This window comes from Desmodus rotundus, chromosome 9 (genome assembly GCF_022682495.2).
Source record: "Desmodus rotundus isolate HL8 chromosome 9, HLdesRot8A.1, whole genome shotgun sequence".
NCBI lineage: Eukaryota > Metazoa > Chordata > Mammalia > Chiroptera > Phyllostomidae > Desmodus > Desmodus rotundus.
The window spans coordinates 40,140,340-40,162,024 of record NC_071395.1 but is presented as its reverse complement, the minus strand read 5'-3'; the positions used below and the strand labels follow the sequence as shown (position 1 = coordinate 40,162,024).

The 21,685-nt window shown below is 43.6% G+C and overlaps 2 protein-coding genes across 4 annotated transcripts in view; one reads left to right on the top strand and one right to left on the bottom strand.

The window, feature by feature from the left end:
* SAFB (scaffold attachment factor B) overlaps positions 1–18,724 on the bottom strand; it is a 29,612-nt gene extending 10,888 nt beyond the window's left edge. For both annotated transcript variants that reach the window (XM_024568989.3, XM_024568990.3), the window contains exons 1-7: positions 18,395–18,724; positions 15,324–15,408; positions 6,595–6,659; positions 6,306–6,509; positions 5,009–5,071; positions 1,862–1,889; positions 411–921 (exon numbers count right to left, since the gene is read on the bottom strand). In XM_024568989.3, the coding sequence (XP_024424757.2) occupies positions 411–921; positions 1,862–1,889; positions 5,009–5,071; positions 6,306–6,509; positions 6,595–6,659; positions 15,324–15,408; positions 18,395–18,583 (1,145 nt within the window). In that variant the 5' untranslated portion in view covers positions 18,584–18,724. The remainder of the gene's footprint in view (positions 1–410; positions 922–1,861; positions 1,890–5,008; positions 5,072–6,305; positions 6,510–6,594; positions 6,660–15,323; positions 15,409–18,394) is intronic.
* A 215-nt stretch (positions 18,725–18,939) lies between these two features.
* SAFB2 (scaffold attachment factor B2) overlaps positions 18,940–21,685 on the top strand; it is a 32,761-nt gene continuing 30,015 nt past the window's right edge. For both annotated transcript variants that reach the window (XR_008425113.2, XM_053910971.2), the window contains exons 1-2: positions 18,940–19,233; positions 20,358–20,445. Coding sequence is in view for 1 of the 2 variants with exons in the window: in XM_053910971.2 (XP_053766946.1) it covers positions 19,048–19,233; positions 20,358–20,445 (274 nt within the window). In the remaining variant the exon portion in view is untranslated. The remainder of the gene's footprint in view (positions 19,234–20,357; positions 20,446–21,685) is intronic.

Below are 21,685 nucleotides of genomic sequence, written 5' to 3'. Positions count from 1 at the left end.
AATGTCACTCCAGGAGGAAGAAGCAGAGAGGAGACAAACTCAAAATTATAAAATATGTGCTGAGGTTGCATACCTACCCGAAATTTAGTTCTGAAAAAATGATACCCCGACAAACTTGTATTGGAAATCTGACCTAACCATAAGATTTCAGACCCACAGGAGTTAATTAATTCTGCTGGGCTAAAGATAATTAGGAAGAATTAAAGAAAACAACCATGACAGGTTGAGAAAAGAAAAAAGATTGTATAATCAGTTTAAAATAAACAAAGAGAAATAAAACATTATTTAGAGGTAATCTACAATTTCGTCAGTCTGGCTGGCCAATTGCAGAAAAAAAACAGCTTATGTGTGTCATTAAACGACCAATGAAAAGGAGATAGCGTCTGGTCTAAAACTGAGAAAAAACAAACCTCATTTTCTGATCAGCGCCCTCACTGGCTGAGGACTCTTTAGGAGCCGGAGGGACTTCATTACAAGCTTCAAAAGCAAACTTCTTCACGTCTTCTTTGCTATCTCTGAGGTCTGGGCTTGAGGCTTCCGGGGGCGCTTCCGAGACCTCCTCGCTAGAGGCTTCCGCGCGCTCTGAGGCTTTACTACTCTGCTCAACTGGCTCCTCTAGCCCTACAGGCTCACAGTCCGTCCTCTCGTCACCGCCTGTCTGCTCCACGGGCTCCCTTTTCACTACCGCTAACAGGGTGTCTGCCTTGCTCCACTGAGCTTGTGCTGTTGACTCGCTGGCCAAATCTAAATCACCCTCCTCCGGATGGCCGCTGCCAAAAAGGTCTTCTTCCTCCGCAAGCTTTCTGTCTGGCCCCACGCTACTTGTATCCTGTGCAAATGGCTGCTCCAGCTCGGAACCTTCTTCTTTTACTGGCTCAGATTTACAAGTTTCCCCCAAAATGTCGAGTATTTTCTCATTTTCTACGGATTTAACAGGAATAGAATGGCACAAGGTTTAATTACCAGGGAAATAAAGCAATCACAAATGCGGAACTGGCACGGCTGCCACACTAACACGAAGAGAACTGCTAGCTACACAGAGATTGGAAAACCCGCGGGTACACATGTTACACTGGTTACACTACCTGCACTCCAACCGACTGCTAGAGTAAGCCGCTACGCTACATGGAAGAGAAAAGCATCCCAGAGATTTAACCCCCAAAACCTTCTGGCTGATTCTTGACAGTCTTCATTCTGTCGTCGTTTATATATGACTCTTCCAAATTTAGCTTCCAAAGTCCAAGTTGCTTAACTGAATGTATCACCATTCACTGAACAGCTCAATTTCCAAATTTCTTTGAATTTCTTTTAACAGAACAGTCCAACATGAAAACCAGAATCTCTTCCATCGGTGCTCTGAGATATTTGAAGTCCAGAAAGTGAATAGTATTTGTTTGGAATTCTCATGAAGAAACTCTTTCCTCTTCTGGAATCCAGTAATGTCTCAATGTTTTAAAAATTTATCTCCCTACCTCTACCTGCACTGCCTGAATTAAAAACCACAAAGTTAAGGTACTGCCCAATATCACAAGATCTGTTTTGTGGGGTGCAGCAGTATTAGCTTGAGAGGCATGCAAACTCTTTCTATATACTTTTAAGTGCCATTTATATTTAAAAAGGCATGAGATCGGTTCATCTCACTGATATATTTTGCAAAATGAGAAGTTAGCCACTTTCACAGATCTGGTGATATGGCTGGGTTTCCAATCTCTATGATCCTTGTATGTTCTGGATCGTAAACCTTTAGAACAATGTATACTAGAGTAAGGCAATTTTTTAAAATTTAAGAATTCAAATTAGAGAAGGTGGAAAACTAGAATGGTACCAAACCCCCGCTGGTAAATTTTTCACTGAACAGTACCTGGCTCCAAGGATGGCTCTTCAATTTCCTGGAAAAAAGAAAAAAAGGGGAGGGGGATGACAAAAAAAAACCCAATGTAAGATAAGTTTATGCCCAATGGATAAAATCAATAGTTTATTTACACCAAAAGCTACAGTAAGTAAACAGGAAATTTTGAAAACACAGATCTAAAAACACACAAACGTGCCCTGGCTGGTGTAGCTCAGTGGATTGAGCGCAGACCTGTGAAGCAATGGGCCAGTTCGATTCCCAGTCAGGGTACATGCCTGGGTTGCAGGCCAGGTCCCCACAGGGGGACACATGAGAGGCAACCACACATTGATGCTTCTCTCCCTCTCCTAAAAATAAGTAAAATCTTAAATAAATAAATAAATAAATAAATAAATAAATAAATAAATAAATAAATAAAAAACAGACAAATGTAACAGGTGGAAAACTTGCTCATGAAGGAAAAGAGCCCACAGAGCTGGCATTCCAGCTCCTTCCTCTGGGCCTTAAGCCCCACATTTCAGGCTACTGTCAAGGGGCCTGGTACCTGGTTTCCATTTTTTTGCTGCATTTTCCTAGTGCCTGGCTATGTTTCACTTTTCATGGTGATGAACTGGTAACATGGCTTGTCTGTCCTTCTAGACTGAACTCTTAAAATTCAAGGAGACTAGTGTTTTCATTTTCCTACTTTGAGTGTCTAACAGAATGCCTGACACACACCAAACAATCAGATTTTCATTTAATTAGTGTAGCATTAGTTTCAAACATTTACAAGACTGACGTATTATAGGCACAGATGGATGAACCTATTTCTCGTGGTTGTACCACCCGACCCCCCAGTCACCTGAGAGCTCTCCAGGATTATACGCTCATCCTACAATCAAGGTCGACATCATCCCTCTCAACGCTTCCCAGAAAGCTATCAATTCAGACCATTGCTATCCCTCACCTGGAGTAGCCTCTGGTTTACTAATCCCATCTCCACCTGTTTGTACTTTGCCACCCTGATGAGCACATGTCCCTCTGTGTCCTGAAGGCTTTAGCAGTGGACCCTTACTCTACCTCCCACCTCAACAGGCCCACCTGTAGCTAGCCATGTCCTACACATTTAGGTCATGGGGCCATATGCTCATAGAAAGGCTTCCCTGAGTGGCTCCAGGAGCTGCCCCACTAATGAAGGGCCTTTCTCTCACTATGTAGTCCCCAACACCTACCTCTGTATAAGGTACATCATTCTGGAATTCCAGCCAATACTGATGAACACTGACTAAGTTCCAGGTGCAAATTTAAACCCCTTATATACACACACATATTAATCATCAGACAGCAGACAGTCCTAGCAGGTTGGAACTATTAGCATTATCTTTTTTTTTAGATTACGTCGGGCAGAGTTGTTTACAAACTTGCTCAAGAACACAAAGCAGAACCAAGATCTGAGCAAAGGCTGCATGGCAGCTAGTCTGCCTATCAGTCAGGGGCCCCTCCCAATGCTGTTTGTGTGTGTGTGTTTCATGTACGGAGGACAGGCCCTGTGAGGATGGAGACCCTCCTTTCTTTTCACTTCTGTATCACACCAGCATGTCTCAGGTACTTTACACCCCTTAAATGAATATGGTGGTCTATACTTTCCACTGGGAATTGACCTGCCATTCTAGGAAACCCTAGGAAATTGTTCCCTTTCCCCAAAATATCATTCAATTGTAATCAAATTATTTTATCATAATGAATCCCACTCTGGGAAGTAAAAGTCTATGACTGAAACAAAGGATCACTCCAGGCAGAACAATTCTCTCCTTAACTTTTTCCAGAGAAAAATGAATATATTTTTACTTGTCTCTGGGACAGGTTATATGCTTTCCATTTTAACTTGGGAGTCTTTGACCTAGAACTCAGTCACATGACCAGAAGTGGCTTCTTGTTTCTTTTCAGAAGAATAAATGAACTGTCTCTTCACAGCTGGAGAGAGATGTCAGCCCTAAAGGAAGCTGGGCTCCACCAAGTCTGAGGTTTGCACTTGAGGCTGGGGTTCTGTCTTGCCAATAACAACCATCCTTGCCCTGCCTGGCAGAAGCAAATGGAGATCTTGTCTAGCAGCGTAAGTGACAGAAAAAATGATTAAAAAATCAAAACACCAAAACAAGGACTGGCATAAGCTGACTGCATTTCAACATCCTCACAAAACTTTAGCCCTGGCTGGTGTAGCTCAGTGGATTGAACACAGGCTGCCAACCAAAGGGTTGCCGGTTCAATTCCCAGTCAGGGCATGTGCCTGGGTTGCAGGCCAGGTCCCCAATGAGGGCCACATGAGAGGCAACCATACATTGATGTTTCTCTCCCTGTCTGTCTCCCTCCCTTCCCCTCTCTCTAAAAATAAATAAAATATTAAAAAAAATAACAAAAAAAACCTTTCTATTAAAAACTAGACAGCTACCCAAGTAAGTTTATTCCAACAGTTTACATTATGTAGTGTGGCGGAAAAACTGAAACTCAATGCCCTGGCTGGGCTCAGTTGGTTGGTCATCGTGCTGCAAAGCAAAAGGTCTCTGGTTTGATTCTGGGTCAGGGAAAATGCCTGTCTCCTAGGAAGAGGGGCACTATGTATGTACCTTGTTGTCTCATTTGGACAGTCCTTCTGCAGATGATGTCTTCCAGAATGGATCCCAGGCTGGGCCTTTCCCTCAGTGATCAAATTAACAAGAACTTCCCTAAATATGCCCTCCCAGGTGTAGGAAAGTCACAGTAATTACGGGGAGAACCAAGATGACGAGTCCTTGACAACAGGCACACTGTATTTAGGGAAAGTGAAGCAAAAACCCCTCTAAAGATGCTGACAGCCCTGGATGGAGTGGCTCAATGGATTGAGCAGCAGCCTGCAGACCAAAAGGATGCTTGTTTGATTCCCAGTCAGGGCATGTGCCTGGCTTGCACACCAGGTCCCCAGTTGGGAGTCTGGGAGAGGCAAATGATCGATGTTTCCCTCCCTCTCTTTCTCTCTCCTTTCCCCTCTCTAAATATAAAATATTTAAAGATGCTGAAAAAGTAGGCAATGCTGACAAACCTTGCAATGATTTTTACTTGGGAGTGCTATACAATGTCTGCAGTGGTTTCCAAAAAACTGTGGTCTAACCTTCGATGCTAAAATCGAGACATACAATTTACCTGTAATATAGTGAAGTCAGATGATGAAGTATCTAAATTGTTTATAGTTTCTCTGTCCTCTAACTGTAAAATAAAACAGAAGACAACTTATTACATCAATAAGGTAATATAACGGTACATCTGTATAAGGAAAAGTAATAGCCCTGGCTGGTGTGGCCCAGTGGACTGAGTGTGAACCAGGGGGTCGCTGGTTTGATTTCCAGTCAGGGTGCATGCCCGGGTTGCGGGCCGGGTCTCCAATGGGTGGCACACGAGAGGCAACCCCAGATTGATTTCTCTCCCTCTCTTTCTCCCTCCTTTCCACTCTGTCTAAAAATAAATAAATGAAATCTTAAAAAAAAAAAAGAAAGAAAGAAAAGAAAACTAACAGCCATGAAAAGCACTTAAGACCAAATTCTAAACAGTGCAGGAATCACAGCAGCAACAATAGGATTCCACTTGGGGGTGTTGGAAAATACCCTCATGGATAAAGGGGGGTAGGGGGGAGGGCTATTATAGTAAATAGACTCTACAAGTAGATCTAAACGCAAGGTTTGGGGGCTACTCTTCCAGGAACAACGTCCAGAATCACATTTTGGAGTGGACTCTTGCACTTTGGTTGCCATCACCACTTCCCCAAGCCTGGATACCAATGATGCCGGGAACACTGCCCCAGAGGTGGCTACTGGTCTGAATGGAATGGCATCGCTGAGAACCCGGCCTCCTCCCATTATCAACTTCCAAAGGAGACAATGGGGGCAGGAGCTCAGGAAATGGCAGAGCCCAGGTGATCCACGGCCTTTTCTGTATACCCAGTAAATTCATCCTCACAAAAGTAAAATAATCTAATAAATTAATGGCACCAAGACAACTTGGTATGAGTTAAGCACATGAACTCTGGGATTAGCCTGGCCTTAATTCTTATTCTCTTGTGAGCCTGAAAATATTTCTGTACCTCTTTACCCCCCAATTTCCTCAACTGGAAAGTGGGCATAAGAACATCTGTATGTCATACTGTTTAACAGGTTGAAGAACATAATGCCTAATGCCTAGCAGACAGGTCCTGAATAGTGTCCCTAAAATGTTCAGTGCTGCATTATATAAACGGAGAGTATACATTCCTGTACCTCATGACACTTTTCCATGAAACAAAAGTGTGTCTTCAGAATCATTTGAATTTTATATGCAAACAGATTAGCCATTATCCTACTGAACTAGCACTGAAAAAACTTATTCCTAGTATAAAACTTCTCATCTATTCTGATATTTGAGGAATTGATGCATTCAGGGTACATTCTACAGACTGCTGAGTACCTACAGTATGTTCTTGAAGCTGCTCAGGAAGCTCTTTCATTTCTCCCTCTAGCTCTCTACTATCAGATAGAGACTCTGGGAGATTATCAGCATCATCGTCTTCCACACAATCTGCAACGCTTCCGTTATCGATTTCTGCTTCATCTAACACGCTGATATCCATCATGTCAATATCCTGCAAGTTCTCCAAACTGGTTTCAACATCCTCCTATGACATAACAAAATACAACCATCAATGGATGAACTGCCACTGGTCCATCACTGAGCAGATTTACTGGCAAAGATGCACATACCTGTCCATCCCCAGAATTTTCCTCCAGTCCATTATCTTCTACACCTTCTTCTTCTGGTTTACGTCCTGGAGGGATAATTGTCAACAGCTCAAGATCAATAACATGCATTTTCCAGAAGCAGTAATTTTACTTTTATGGGCCCTCAGCACTACAGAGGTGGCTACCTAAAATACCCATGGCACTTTCCAACTGAGGAACACTGTGTAATCCAGGAATGGTATGGCCATTCTGGAGAAGGTAGGCCCCCGGCCCCAAGCAGAACCCAAGCAGAAGAGGTTCTATTCTTACCAGTGGCTGTGGAACTATGAAGAGTTGGAAATGGGTACTTAGTAAGGTGAAGGCAGACCAGACCTTCCTCTGGCCTAGCCTTATCGTCAAATGGCTTTGTTTATATGGAGAATAGTATCTCACACAAACGTGCTGCTTTTTACGTAAAGAACATGGGACATGTTTTCCCAAAGAGACAATGACATAAAGCAAAACATAAATAAGGGGGAAAAAAGCCATTCTTAACTACTACCTAGAGTTAGCCCCCATGTTATCACATATGGACATAGTATCTTCCATATTTTTCTATGTATATACACGTACTATGCTTATAAAAGTGGCACTGTGCTGTCCTTCTATAATCTTTCCACTTAGTATGTTGTGAACATATTTCCTTATTCTTTAATAGTATTGCACAGAGATATCATCGTCGGTCTAACAAGTATCTGTTTGGAAATTTAAGAAAACACTTAAAGATGAACACTCTGATAATTTTTTCTTTTTTTTCGCATACAGGCAATTATCCTCTTAGAACATGGTTCCAGAAATGGCATCTCCAGGACAAGGAATAGGTATATTTTTAACGCTTTTATTAAAAATGAAAAAAAAAAACCCTTCCACATTATCACAGTATCTCAGAACAAAGTTATTTTAATTCTTAACAGTTCTATCAACAGTGAATAAAAGTGCCAATCTTTATGAATCTTTGTTAAATTCAGCTTTTTATCTTTATCCATGCCAATTTGCTAGGCAAAAAAGGAATAATTGCTTTAACCTGAATTTATCTGATTATTGCTTGGGCTGAAATTTTGTTGATTTGTAGTTTTATCTTTTTTAATTTATTTTTATTTTTTAAAGATTTTATTTATTTAGAGAGAGGGGAAGGGAGGGAGAAAATGAGGGAGAGAAACATCAATGTGTGGTTGCCTCTCACGTGGCCCCCCCACTGGGGACCTGGCCTGCAACCCAGGCATGTGCCCTGACTGGGAATCAAACCGGCGACCCTTTGGTTCGCAGCCCGAGCTCAATCCACAGAGCTACACCAGCCAGGGCATCATTTGGAGTTTTATAAAACTCATTATACACCTTCTCCATTTAAAACTTCTGTCCCATTTTCCCTCATTGTTTTGGGTTAATGTCACTGTCATGTTGTAAGTCAAAGCCGTTCAACGGTTTTTATGAATAAATGTTTTTTTTATCTTCATGTTTAAAAAGTTCTTCTTTAAACTAAGACTATACAAATATTCACCTGTATTTAGTTCTTTGGTGGTTTTCTTTTTTTTTTAATATATTTATTGATTATGCTATTACAGTTGTCCCATTTCCCCCCCCCACTCCACTCCATCCTGCCCACCCCCCTCCCTCCCACATTCCACCCCCCATAGTTCATGTCCATGGGTCATACTTATAAGTTCTTTGGCTTCTACATTTCCTACACTATTTTTACCCTCCCCCTGTCTATTTTCCACCTATCATCTATGCTACTTATTCTCTGTACCTTTCCCCCCTCTCCCCCTCCCACTCCCCTATTGACAACCCTCCATGTGATCTCCATCTCTATGGTTCTGTTCCTGTTCTAGTTGTTTGCCTAGTTTGCTCTTGTTTTTGTTTTAGGTGTGGTCATTACTAACTGTGAGTTTGCTGTCATTTTTACTGTTCCTATTTTTGATCTTCTTTTTCTTAGATAACTCCCTTTAACATTTCATATAATAAGGGCTTGGTGATGATGAGCTTCTTTAACTTGACCTTATCTGAGAAGCACTTTATCTTCCCTTCCATTCTAAATGATAGCTTTGCTGGATACAGTAATCTTGGATGTAGGTCCTTGCGTTTAATCTTGGGTAATGTAATGATGATGTGCCTTGGTGTGTTCCTCCTTGGGTCCAGCTTCTTTGGGACTCTCTGAGCTTCCTGGACTTCCCGGAAGTCTATTTCCTTTGCCAGATCGGGGAAGTTCTCCATTATTTGTTCAAATAAGTTTTCAATTTTTTGTTCTTCCTCTTCTCCTTCTGGCACCCCTATAATTTGGATGTTGGAACGTTTCAAGGTGTCCTGGAGGTTCCTAAGCCTCTCCTCATTTTTCCAAGTTCTTGTTTCTTCATTCTTTTCTGGTTGGATGTTTGTTTCTTCCTTCTGTTCCATACCATTGATTTGAGTCCCAGTTTCCTTCTCATCACTATTGGTTCCCTGTACATTTTCCTTTGTTTCTCTTAGCATAGGCTTCATTTTTTCATTTGTTTTTCGAACAGATTCAACCAAGTCTGTGAGCATATTGATAACCAGTGCTTTGAACTGTGCATCCGATAGGTTGGCTATCTCTTCGTCGCTTAGTTGTATTTTTTCTGGAGCTTTGAAGTGTTCTGTCATTTGGGCCATTTTTGTTTGTTTGTTTGTTTTGGCGAGTCTGTTACTTAAAGGGGCGGAGCCTTAGGTTTTCACCGGGGCGGGGTAATGCTGGTCGCTGCGCTGTGACGCTGTACGTGGGGGAGGGGCCGAGTGGGAGCAATGGTGCCCGCCTCACTCTCCTCCGGATTTCAATCTTTCACTCCGATACCCACAATCAAACTGGGCCACTCTGGTGCTGGTTCCTGAGTAAGTTGGCCTGTGCACACTCTAGCCCCCTGTGGGTCTCTCCAACAACCTCTCCTGTGAGGCTGGGAGTCTCTCCTGCTGCCGCCCCAACCCCCAGGGGCGCTTTCAATCAGAGGTTTGAGGCTTTATTTCCCCGAGCTGGAGCCCTGGGTTGCGCGCTCTGCTTCGCTGCCCGCCGTTCGTCCAGTTTATCTGTGGGCGAATGTGGTGCCGCAGGGTGCTACCCGCTGCTCTGCCTGCCCCGTTCTCCGCCACTCTGAGTCCGGCCCTCTGGGTTTATCTGTGCAAATGTGGGGCCGCAGGGTCTGCTAGTGCTCGGACTGCCTGCCCCTTTCGTCCCACACTCCGCCAGTCTCAGTCCCGCCACAGCTGCGCAAGTTCTCTCCACCCCGGTGCCCGTCTCCGCCCCTCCTACCAGTCTGGATGAATATTTATTTTCTATTTCCTTGGTGTCGGTCCCCCTTGCTGTTCGATTCTCTGTCAGTTCTGGTTGTGCGAGGAGGCGCAGTGTGTCTACCTACACCGCCATCTTGGTTCTCTTTGGTGGTTTTCAATTTAACATTTGACTCAGTTTTGTGCAGTAAGACTATTTTCCAAAAGGCTGTTCCATTTGGAAACTGATTTTCCTATACTATTTACTAATTTTTCTCCAGATCAATTTCTTGAGCCTACTAAATGCTGTTTCAAGTAACTTAAGGGAACTAAGTATTAATTTGCCTATATTTAATGAGTAAGTTTAAGTTGTAAAAAATGTTCAACATTCAAAGTAAAACAAACAAGAAAAACCCTACAAAAGACAAAAACCCCAAATCTAGTAATTTATGCCATAACGGAGGCTTTAAAAAACACCCCTCTCTCCAGGATAAGAACTTCTTGTAGCATATTACCTGATTTGTATTTAGAAACATAGGGGATCATCACACTAGTGTTAGAATTCAAGATATTATGTATAAAAAACCTTGGTGGCTGGCTCGGAACCCCACTACCATTTTATGGTATTCATTTTTTAAAAACTATATTGGGGCAACGTTGGTTAATAAAAGTATATAGGTTTCAAATGTACTATTCTGTAATACATCATTTTTATATTGTATTGTGTATTCACCACCCCAAATCAAGTCTTCTTCCACTTTATGATATTCTTACAGCAAAACATGCTCTGGCTTTCAAAGGACATTAGGAACTCAACCCAGTTGTCTTTGCATATGCTGTGGGAAGACGGATCATTCCCTAGCTTTACCGGATTTAACAAAGCTGCTATTGCTGTAGAATATGTACACCAGTTGTTGTCTAGTTCTATTCTAGTTAAGAGTGATAACCTAACTAGGTTACCACAAACTCGCCATCCTTTATACCGTATTTCTCCCTTTCACAAGAAAGACAACAGATTTTCATCAGGTAGAAGCAGGAGTTTCCACTCTTATAATCAGCTTTTTCCCTTGAGCAGCAGCACAGAGACTCACTGTAGACCAAGTCTTTCCCAGTAGAGAACTCTCAAGGTAAGACATGATTGGAAATGTCAAGAGAACATGCAGTCTTAGGAATGTTTTAGTTTTCAATACAGAACACACCCCCCTACACTAGGATGCTTCTCAACAATCACTATTTGGGAAAAGACACCTTCCTTTCCAAAGATGAAAAACAATGTATTTAAACCAATCCCAAATTAATGTGAATGAAAAACCTCACTCTCTGGCAAAAACTACCTGTCTTTTTTTTTTTTCTTTTAAGATTTTATTTATTTTTAGAGAAGGAAAGGGAGAGAGAGAAACATCAATGTGGGAGACACACATCCATCATTTGCCCATTGTCTGCACCCCAACCACAGATCAAACCTCACAACCCCGGCATGTGCCCTGCCTGGGAATTGAACCAGCAACCCTTTGCTTTGAGGAGTGATGCCCAACCAACTGAGCCACACCAGTCAGGGCAGCACTGCCTATTTTTAACCAAAGGAAAAGGTGCCCCTCAAATCCTTCCTCCATAAAGGAAATATCACCCTTGTTTGCAGTCTCCAAACTACAGGTACCACTGTTCTTGCCTCTGTAACCTGCTCCTGCCCCCACCTGCTTGGGATTCTATCTCCTCTTCTGGTTCAGCTTCTGATTATGTCATCACCTGGTGGACCACCAACTCCCACTTCCGGCTGGACTTCCCCAAAGCACCTCTATGGGCCTGCCCATGGCTTATTTTTATTTGACTACACAGTTACACAACTATAAAAATACATTCATTAAAAGATCCACACTCATTTCACTGTAAATTTTACTTCACTAAAGGATTTACCCTCCTGAAGATATGAAAAAAGCTAGTCTCCCTTCTCCCCACTGTACTTCTAAGAAGTAACCATTGTTATCAGCTTGGTGGCCTTCAAAACATTTTCTTGGGCATTTACATACATGTATTATATAAACAAAAACTTGTTATGTAATAGGATCATATTGTATATACTTGCTGTAACTTGCTTTTCTTACTCAGTAACAGGTCTTAGAATATTTCCTTGCACTATGTATTCATCTGCCGGCTATCTTTTTTCCACAAGGAAGATGTCCCCTGCCGAGAGGTTTCATTACTTTACTATCTCCAACAACTGCTCTTTTCCTCACATTCTGCTAACGTGGAACATTAGCAATGGTGTAAATTTTTATCAGTGTAACAGGCAAAAATAATATGCCATTATTTTTATGTTTTCCTTCAACTGCTAGCAAGGGAATCTTTTTTGTTTATAGGTCACATTGGTTTCTTTTATTTGTGAACTGCCATTCACAGTCCCTGCTCTTTGTCAACTGGACTGCTCTATTTTCCTCAGATTTGTAGAAATATTTAATGCTTTCTGGATATTTATATATGCTGCAATATTTTCTTCCATTCTGTCGTTTTTTAATTATTTGTGGTATCTTGTTGGGAGGCTTAAAACTTTTATGTAGTCAAATTTAGTTTTCTTTATAGTCTCTTAGTTTTAGTCTCATTTCAAACCTTCCTTACTACTATATTATAAAATTACTACCCTAGCTGGAATTTCTATTTAGTAAGGAAGGAGGTAAGAATAGAGCTCTCCCCATCATTAGACAGCCAACTGTTCTGTCAATTACTGAAAAATTCTTAGTGCCAACTTTTAAGTGAAGAAATTCTCAAACTTCCTACTGCTTCCAATAGCCTACTACTAAAATAAGAGCAAGTCCGCACCACTGATTTTCCAATATATGTTATTCTTGTGCATTTTCTTTTCATATTTTCACAATAAATTCCAAAGTTTCTTTTAAGGTTACTTTAGGGGGAAATTGACAACTTTTTGATATAAAGTCATCACATCTAGGAAAACTTCCTCAAAATTAATCATGTCACAGGTCTTGAAAAGTTCCTTTTAGCTTCATTTACTATTTTTAGATCACTACAGTCTTATGTCCATCTGGCAATACCTTACTTAATAAGTCTTTGACTTGCAGATGACATCGACACCTCAAAAATGCAAGAGAATCAAGTGATAAACAATAACTAGGCAAGCGTAAACTCAAAAGGGTTAGAACTCTATTTTCAGTTAAAATCTTGATACAACCTAATAGGATAGTTGAAAATAATTCAGCAGAACTTAGAGATTTGCCATATCCAATATCAAAATATACTATATAAAGCTCCAACTAGAATTATGCTGAGCAAGGAAACCAGACACAAAGTGATTGTACTGTTTTATATGAAGTTCCAGAACAGGCAAAAACAAATCTATGGTGGCAGTAATCACAAATCTGGGGGGGAGGAGAATGTGACTCGGAAAGATCAAGAGGAATGTGACAGAAATATTTATCTTGATCCCTACCTACTTCACAATATATGTGAAAATAAATCCCAAATGAATTAAACGTCCAAATGTAAAAATAAAACCATGAATATTACTCTACAATGTAGAATACTTTCTATACTTTAAAGCAAAGGAGGACCTTTTAAAATGACACAAAATCTAGAAAACATACAGAATAGGTTGACAGCACTGCCTATATTAATGATTAAAACTGTAATGACCAAAACACCACAAACAAGATAAGTCAAGTGACTGGGGGAAAAAAAACCCTGCAACATTTCACAGAAAGCCCTTAAAGGTCAACAAGACGGGGGGGAAAAAAAAGTCAACAAGACAACTCAACAGAAAAATGGACAAAGGGCATGAAAAGGCATTTTGGAAAATGCAGATGTGCAATTACTTAAGGTATTAAGTAAGGTATTAGAAGCTGTCTAATCTGTGAAGAAATGCAAATAAATACAACAAAGTATCTTTCCTCTATGTAAGAGGAAACATTTAAAAAGATAAGTAATGTTAAATGAGAGTTTAAAGAAAAAGGCACTCCCTCCCACTGTTGGGTGAGAGATTCACCAGTACAGCCCATTATTGGAGTAGCTAGTATAAAATAAAATGCACATATCCTTTGACCACAGAATTCCACTTCTAGTTATCAAAAATATATATTCCTTTAACCACACAGAAACATTTGTAGTTCATGGCAGCACTGAAAATTGGAAATGCCAGGTAAAAATTGGAAAATAATCACACGTGAAGGATTACTATTAAGCTATAAAAATGAGGTCTTTCATTTGTAAAACTATCGAAAAATGCCCTTAACATGTTAAGTAAAAAAAGCAAATTATAAAGTATTTTGTATAGGACCTATTTTTTAAAGAAAAATACATATGTACACAAAGAAAAGTCTAGGAGAGTATTCCAACCCTCTGATGGGTTTCCTCCCGCCTGGGAATGAACTTCTACAGTTTACTTAATGCGTATCTGTAGTTCTGAAAATGTTAGTGCAAGTACTTTTTTAAAAGGAAAAACAAAGCAAAAACAAAAACACTACAGCCTCCATTTCCTCCCACTAAAACTGTCCTTCTCTGTTGATTTGCCAGTACTCTTTGCCTTGGCAAAGTTATTTACTTGACAAAAATGCACAATGTATCATGGACCACAGAAATGACTTGGTTCCAAGATGAGGTTACAACTGCTGTTCTCCCAGAGCTTTACACCACAGTGTGGCCGACATCTGTGCCTGTCCCTTAGAAATTTAAAACCTAGTTCTTTCTTCTTCACTGGCCAGGTAATATGAATATTTCATTTTGTTTTGAAGCCTGAGCAACAAAGCCTCTAATCACCCAAGGGGCCTTTCAGAACAGTCCGAATGCCCAATTTTAGCCGATTCTATCTGAAAACAGTAGTTGAATGTCACTAAATTACTGAGGGGGAAGAAATCAAGGAAGATACAACCCTTGCCCTCAACAATCTGGTTATAACCCGTGACAGAACAACATAAGCAAGATACAAGGAACTAAATTAAACGATGTCAGTGCAGAGGACCTAAGGAGACATGAGTTGCTATTGGTGGGATCAGAAGCTGTCTCTTGATGAACTAGGACATGAATGCAGACAGATGGGGAAGAAGAGTGGGCAAAGCAGAGGGCCAAGAGAGTGAACCACATGTATGAATGTAGTCGAGGAAGGCGGCAGGGGAGGAAGTGGGAAAGGGAGGTGTGGGTGAGATGGTGAGGGTCATTAATGCTATGTGGAAGGTGGCTTTTATACAGTAGGCAGCTTTGAAAGCAATGTCTATAAAAGTGACAACTGTTTTAGCCAGGTGGCATTTAAAAGGGAAGTTAGTTTCCGCAAGTCAAAGCACAAGAGACTTGGAAGGTTAAGGGTCTGAACAAGCAAAGGCTGCTGAGAAATCTATAGCGGAAAACAAATAGAGGTGTAAATACCCCTTCTATCTTCTGAAGTGATCTTGAAGGAAAATGTGAGGCTTCATTCCAGGCCCCAAACACAACCAAATAAATGAGGAACATTAGCAAGCTCCTAACATTAGCAGTACTTATAAAATAATCCTTGATACCTTTGCTAGATCTCTTTGATGTCTTCTTGTTTCCTTCAGAGGTAATTTCAATTTCGTCAGGATTACCTCCTTCATCTTCTATTGCCTAAAGGGAAGGTAAAAGAAAAGTTCACCAAAAAAAGTCAGCACACAGACTTGATTTTGACAAAAGCTTCAGGCTGCTGCTCTAGAAATGCATCACCCCCAACCCTTCCATTCATTCTTTCCCTTGCTTTACATGTTGAAGCAAGGGTTCTGGAGTCACAGTCTACCAGTTCTTAGCTGTGTGGCCTTAAACAGATTTACCTAATCACTTCAAGTTTTCTACTCTGTAACACGGGGCTACATAAAAGTTCTTACCCTTGAACTGTACGAGAACTCCATCACCCATGTAAAGCAAGCACTGAATAAACATTCAGCTTATTTTTAATATTATCATTACAATCTGGTTCATCTCATTCCCGGGCTCAATGGAACTCAAAAAGGTAAAGGCACACTCTCCAATTTCCTGTGACTTAACCCACCAAAATGCTATCTGACCTTCTCAGAATTCCGCACCCCGCCCCCCCCCCCCGGCCCACATGCTATGCCCGCACTGAGCTCTGTCTGTATAGAATACTAACACTCGATGGCTGAGTTCCTACTGTGTAGGGCATGGAACAAGACCTGACACGTACTACCTCTCCTGTGACTACTCCAAGGGTCTTGCTCTTAGCCACTAGGGGACCCATCTCAAAGAATACAAAATTACACAAAGCTCTTGTCAAGCCCAACCTCCCATCCCAAGACTTTGCCATTCACTTCACAGCCCCACTCTCGCTCAGCAAATCAGTACTGAAAGTATCAATGATGATTCCTAGATACTGGGCTTCATATTTAGGTTTTACTAATAACACTTTCTCTTTTTACTGTACTATCCTATAAGCGTAATTTTCATTTAAACCCATTTCAAATACTGTGCTTTATTTTAAGAGTTTCAGATTCTCAGAAGTTTCCAGCTTGCTACCTGAGTTTAAAATGGGGCTTAGGGTCCTGCACCTACCTAATCAGTACCAAGAGCAAAGAAAATCTCTCCCTTCTCTCTGAAGCAGGAAGGAGGAGTTGGATTTCTGCCCTGGGATCAAGGAACAAACAACCAGAAAGTCCATTACCCTCTTGGCAGGGACAGACAGTTCTGGACCACCAGGAGAGGAGAAGAACTGCTCTAGACAGGAAGGGTGCATTTCACCTTCAGTACGGCTCACTGGCGCGCAGTGTTTACAGGGTCATCCCTATAGGCCCTGGTAATTAACACTGTGTGTATTCCCTCCACCTTTTCCTCTTTTGCCCTTCCAGGAAAAATAGACCAAGAACAGAACACAAAGTGCATGACACAAGTAGCAGAGAAAGAGAAGACCAGTCATTTCAGACTTGCTGGGGCAGGGCGGAGGATGGATATATAGGCTGACAGTATTTACGTAAGCCCACGTCCCTAAAGGACTGAAAGGAGAAGGTGGGGTGGATTTGTCCCCTAAAAGATGACAGTGATGGAAGATTCCTGAAGTCACACACCAGTCTGACAGGAGGGTTCAATGCCATGTTATCAGCTTTGCAGGCTTGCAGACTGGCTAAGACTGGGGCGAGGGTGGGGTGGGGGTGGTGGAGGATAAAACCTCCAATTTGGTTTTGTTGACTGGAGGTCCTGGCAGGTGAGAACTTGGACTACATCTCCCAAAGTGCCAATCCTCACCCTCCTTGCATTTTCACCAGGTAAACATCTTGGTTGATGAGCTGCCAGCCTGGAGTAAATACAGTATCCATAGTGAAAGAAATACAAACTCCAGTTAGAAAGGCCCTATTGGGCTCTGGGTGTATCAACTGACCGCTCTTGAGCCTGCACTTCCTTATCCAGAATCAGAAATAATCCTTACTTTCTCTCAACGGTATTCAATAAAAAACAAAACCCCCAAATCCTCAGTTGTTTGGGAGCCAGGGTGGAATGAATCACAAACCACTGTCTGCAGGAGGTACTGAGAGCATCCCAAGACAAGAGGAACTAGGTGGGGAAAAAGTAAAGAAGAAACCAACAGGACTAAGGAAAACTTAAGGGTTGCAAACATGTGCTTGAGTCAGTGCTTCCCGCTCATCCTTCAGTACCTCTCAAGGAGGCAGAGAGAAAAAAATGAATTGCCACGGTATCCTCAGTGTCTACACGTGCCAGGCAACAAGCCAAGGCCATTTCAGGCAACCTCACTTAGTCCTAAAATGAAAGCACTATTTTCCCTTCTTTTTACACAAGAAACAGTCTCAGAGGAATTAAACGTATTCCAAGCCAAAGAGCAAGCCGCGGAAGAGCTGGCAGAGCCCCAGGAGCAGTGCACACTCCGCCTGCCTCGCGGGGAGGTCCTGAAGCTCTCCGCGATCTCCCCAGCTCCGTCTTTCACGTCTCTGGTCACTCTGGTGACCCTCCCGGGCTGTACCTACGAGCTGGAGATGGCGAACCCCACACCGCCCTTTTCTCCTTTAAGTATTTTACTGACACGCTTGTTTTATACAGTAACATCCTATTCAAGGACGTTGACCCTAAGGGGACAACGAATATCTGTTTTTCCAGAAAAGACTCCCGCGGGCACCGGGAATCGGTCGGCTAGGGTTCAAACCCCGTCGCCTCCTCTCAGCATCCGTGTGACCTTGGCCGAGTCCCTTGCCTCACCCAGGAAGCGAGGATTTCAAGGTTCCCCATCCACTCTGGGGAGGCTGGGCAAAGACAATGAGAGGAAGGCGCTCGACGAAATGGCTGTAGCGCAAAACAGAAGCCCTCGGGCGATGTAACCCGCCATCTAGAGCTGAGGGACCAACGCGGCTTCCCCGGTTCGCGTCCAGGCTTAATCTTTATTTTTGTCGCCCTAATGCGCGGCGCTGCGATTTGAACCCGAGCCCGCTGGGCTCGCAGCTCGCGCTGGGGCCTAGGAGGAGCCGGTAGAAGCACCGAGAGCCAGGCCGGACGCAGGCCGCGAGAGACCAGAAGCGGGCCCCAAGGCCGGGGAACTCTGTCGCGGCCGCAGTGGGCCCCCTAACCCAACTCTTGTCCACCCCGAGGGCCCCCACTCCACCTTTCTGAGCCTCTCCATCAATACACTCTTGTTGCCGCTCGAGTCCAGATTCCGTTTCTTCAGCTCCGCCCGCAGATCGATCACCCGCAGGTCGCTGAGGCGCCGCGTCCCGGTCTCTGACGAGGCGGAGCTCAGAGCCGCTGCGCCCACCGCACCCGAATCGCCTAGGCCTGAGAGAGTCTCCGCCATTCCAGGGACCCTGGCTCCGCCACCTACTTCACACAGAACCGGGCCGGTGTTCGCTCAGCTACTAGCACAAAATGGCGCCGCCTGCCAGAGAACTGCTCCAGCCACCCGAGCTCGCCAAGCTTCTGCGCAAGCGCACCCGGCGCAGGACCGACGCTTTCGGTATCTTCTAGCGTACGCTTGAGTAAAGCCCTGGGGGATGTGCGCAGGCGCATTGCAGCCCTCGGCCTCCCGCGGCGAACGGCCGAGACGCATGCGTCCTGCAGATACGGCGCCTGCGCGTTGTCTCTGGGAACGTGTGGTTTTTCGACGCGCTACCCAGCTTGTAGCTAAGAACGCATGCGCGGCCGGAAAGCCGGGCGGGAGGAAGTGAGTGCGTTTTCCTCTTAGGCGGCGCCATTTTGTGCTCAGAGCCGCTACGGCCGCTGCCGGCGTGAGGAGTAGGTGTCAGAGACAGGGAACTCGGGATGGCGGAGACTCTGGCAGGGTCCGGCGACTCGGGTTCTGGCACGGCCGCTGTTGGTCCGGGCGTCTCGGAGGCCGGGACTCGGCGACTCAGCGAACTGCGGGTGATCGACCTGCGGGCTGAACTGAAAAAGCGGAACCTGGACACGGGCGGCAACAAGAGTGTCCTGATGGAGCGACTCAAGAAGGTGAGGTGGCTCGGGGCCCGGGGGGAATCGTGGGGGCCCGGAGGTGGCGGAGGAGGCCGGGGTACACCCCTGCGTGGACCTGTCACCGCGACTCCTGGGCACTGGCGGCCCCGCCCCGCCCCCCTTTTGGCCGACCCCCAGCCGGGGCTGTCGGGGGACCAAGGGGATAGATTGTGTAACGTTGGCCTGTCACCGCCCCTTTTTGTGTTTTGCTTCTCGACACAAGTGCGCTGAAGGACCGCATTCTTAGCCACTAGGATGGTCCTTGGACTCCTCTCGGAGTTTGAGTTTTAGACTCGGCTCTGTGACCTTGGACACCTTCCCCATCCCGAGCCTCAGTTTCCCTCCCTGGAGAACTTAATGATTGAAGGACCTTTGAGATCTTACAGGAAAGAGAGTTGTGCTTGTTCCTGCCCCCAGGACCTTTGCACTTACCATGCCCTGCCCCCGACCGCTCTTCTCCCAGGTCTTCTGGCCGACTCCTTGTTGTCGTTTTGATCTGTTTGAGGTGTCACCTCCCCAATCACCCTTTAACGTGACGCTCCACCCCCGTCTCTATCACGTCATCCTGTGTTTGTGCTCCACCTCGCAGCACTTAACGCAAGGTTGAATATGGACTATGGTCTCCCCCCCACCCACCAGAACAAACTTCTTAAGAGTAGAGAAGTGGTCAGTTTACTGTTGGGTGCCCAGTCCTGTGCCAAGCACGCAGAGATCGCTGACGTACCTCCTCCGACCTGGTCTGTTTGCTCTTCCCCGCAGAGGTCAAACATGGCTGTGGAACAACACTGAGTTGCCTGTGCAGACCAAGTACAGGCCTTTTGTTGTTAACTTAAAACTAGAAGGTTGGGCAGTTTCAAGGTTGGGGCCCATTTTGGAACTGGTCGTTGACCCTGATTCTGCAGACCCAGCTCACACATCCTTTCGCCTTTTGAGTGTGGGGTACAGACAGAACCTAGCTGTGCTGTGTTCATTCTGTGCCTTTTGGGCTTGCAGCCCTGATGGCAGAATCAGACTCGCTCTTTGCAAGGAAGGGTTTGCCTCTCTCTGCCTAGAAGTTGTTACAAAAAACAACAGTGCACCCTGCAGCTCTGGATAATGTAAAATTCATCTCTTCCTCACAGGCAGTTAAGGAAGAAGGGCAGGATCCTGATGAAATTGGCATCACATTGGAAGCCACAAACAAGAAGATCGCAAAGAGATGTGTTAAAGGTACCCACCTGTACTTACTGCTGCTTGGGGCTTGAGTGTTTGTTTTGAGAGCTGAGTTAGAGAACTGGTTCTTCAGCACTCTTTCTGCCTTCCAGGCCAGGAGGAGAATGTGTTTGGCTGTCATTGTTCCCTATCTCATAATTACGCCTGCTCTTCACCAGTTAACAAGTAGCTCTGTCAGGGTGCTGGAGGAGGACGCCAAGTAAAATTGAAATGTAGAATAAAAACATTTCAACTCTTGCCGTTGGTTTTAAAAAAGAACTAGAGTAAGACACTTTTAAAAGCTGCCCCAACAGGTTTGAGCAACTGAATGCACCTGCTTGGCTTCCTTCCTGGTTAAAAAAAAGTAGGATTTAAATCGAGGAAAATGACAGCAACCCAAGACCAAGAAGAACCTAGCTTCTCTAGTGTCCAAAATAGATTGTCGGAGTGTTTGTGCCCAGCCTGTCTTTTACCAGTGTGATTTTTAAGTAAAATCATCCGTCTAAAGCGTACAATGCAGTGCTTGTTCACAGGGCTGTGCATTTGTCACTAGTATCTAATTCTAGAACATTTTCATCGCCCCAAAATGAAATCACCATGCCCATTAGCAATCACTCCCCATTCCCCCCCGCCCCCAGCCCTTTGCAGTATCTAATTGACTCTGTCCCTGTAAATTTGCTTGTTCTGGACATTTTGTGTAAATAGAACCACAAAATATGTGGCCTTTTGTGTCTGCCTTCTTTCACTGAGCCATATGTTTTCAAGGTTTGTTTATGTTACGCCATATTATCAGTTCCTTTTTATGGCTGATGCTAGTTATTTTTGGAAGGATTTACTTTTTTAAAACTTTGAAACCTTGCTACCCTCATTGGCTATTGTCCTCATTAATAGACTTTACAGTGATAAGGAAAATATAATTGAGGCAGTGGAGGACAGTTGCTTAGAAAATAAAAAAGTTAATTTGTAGCATTTTTAACAATTTACTTTTTTAACAACTTTTCCTAGAATGACAACTTTTCTTGAACTTATCTAACTTGTTAAAACTTGTACTGTATGTGTTTTGAAAGGTTAAATTTTTTTAGTTAGGCACCATAAGGAGATTTACATTACATTTAATTTTAAGACATCGATGTTTCTTCTGCTCTCGTGTCGATCCATACTTACGCTGCGAACACTGTCTAAATGCCCGAAGACGGAGAGCCTAGTCTGTAGCAGGAAACGCAGAACTATCTCTTTGTGCTTCGCTGCTACATTATTC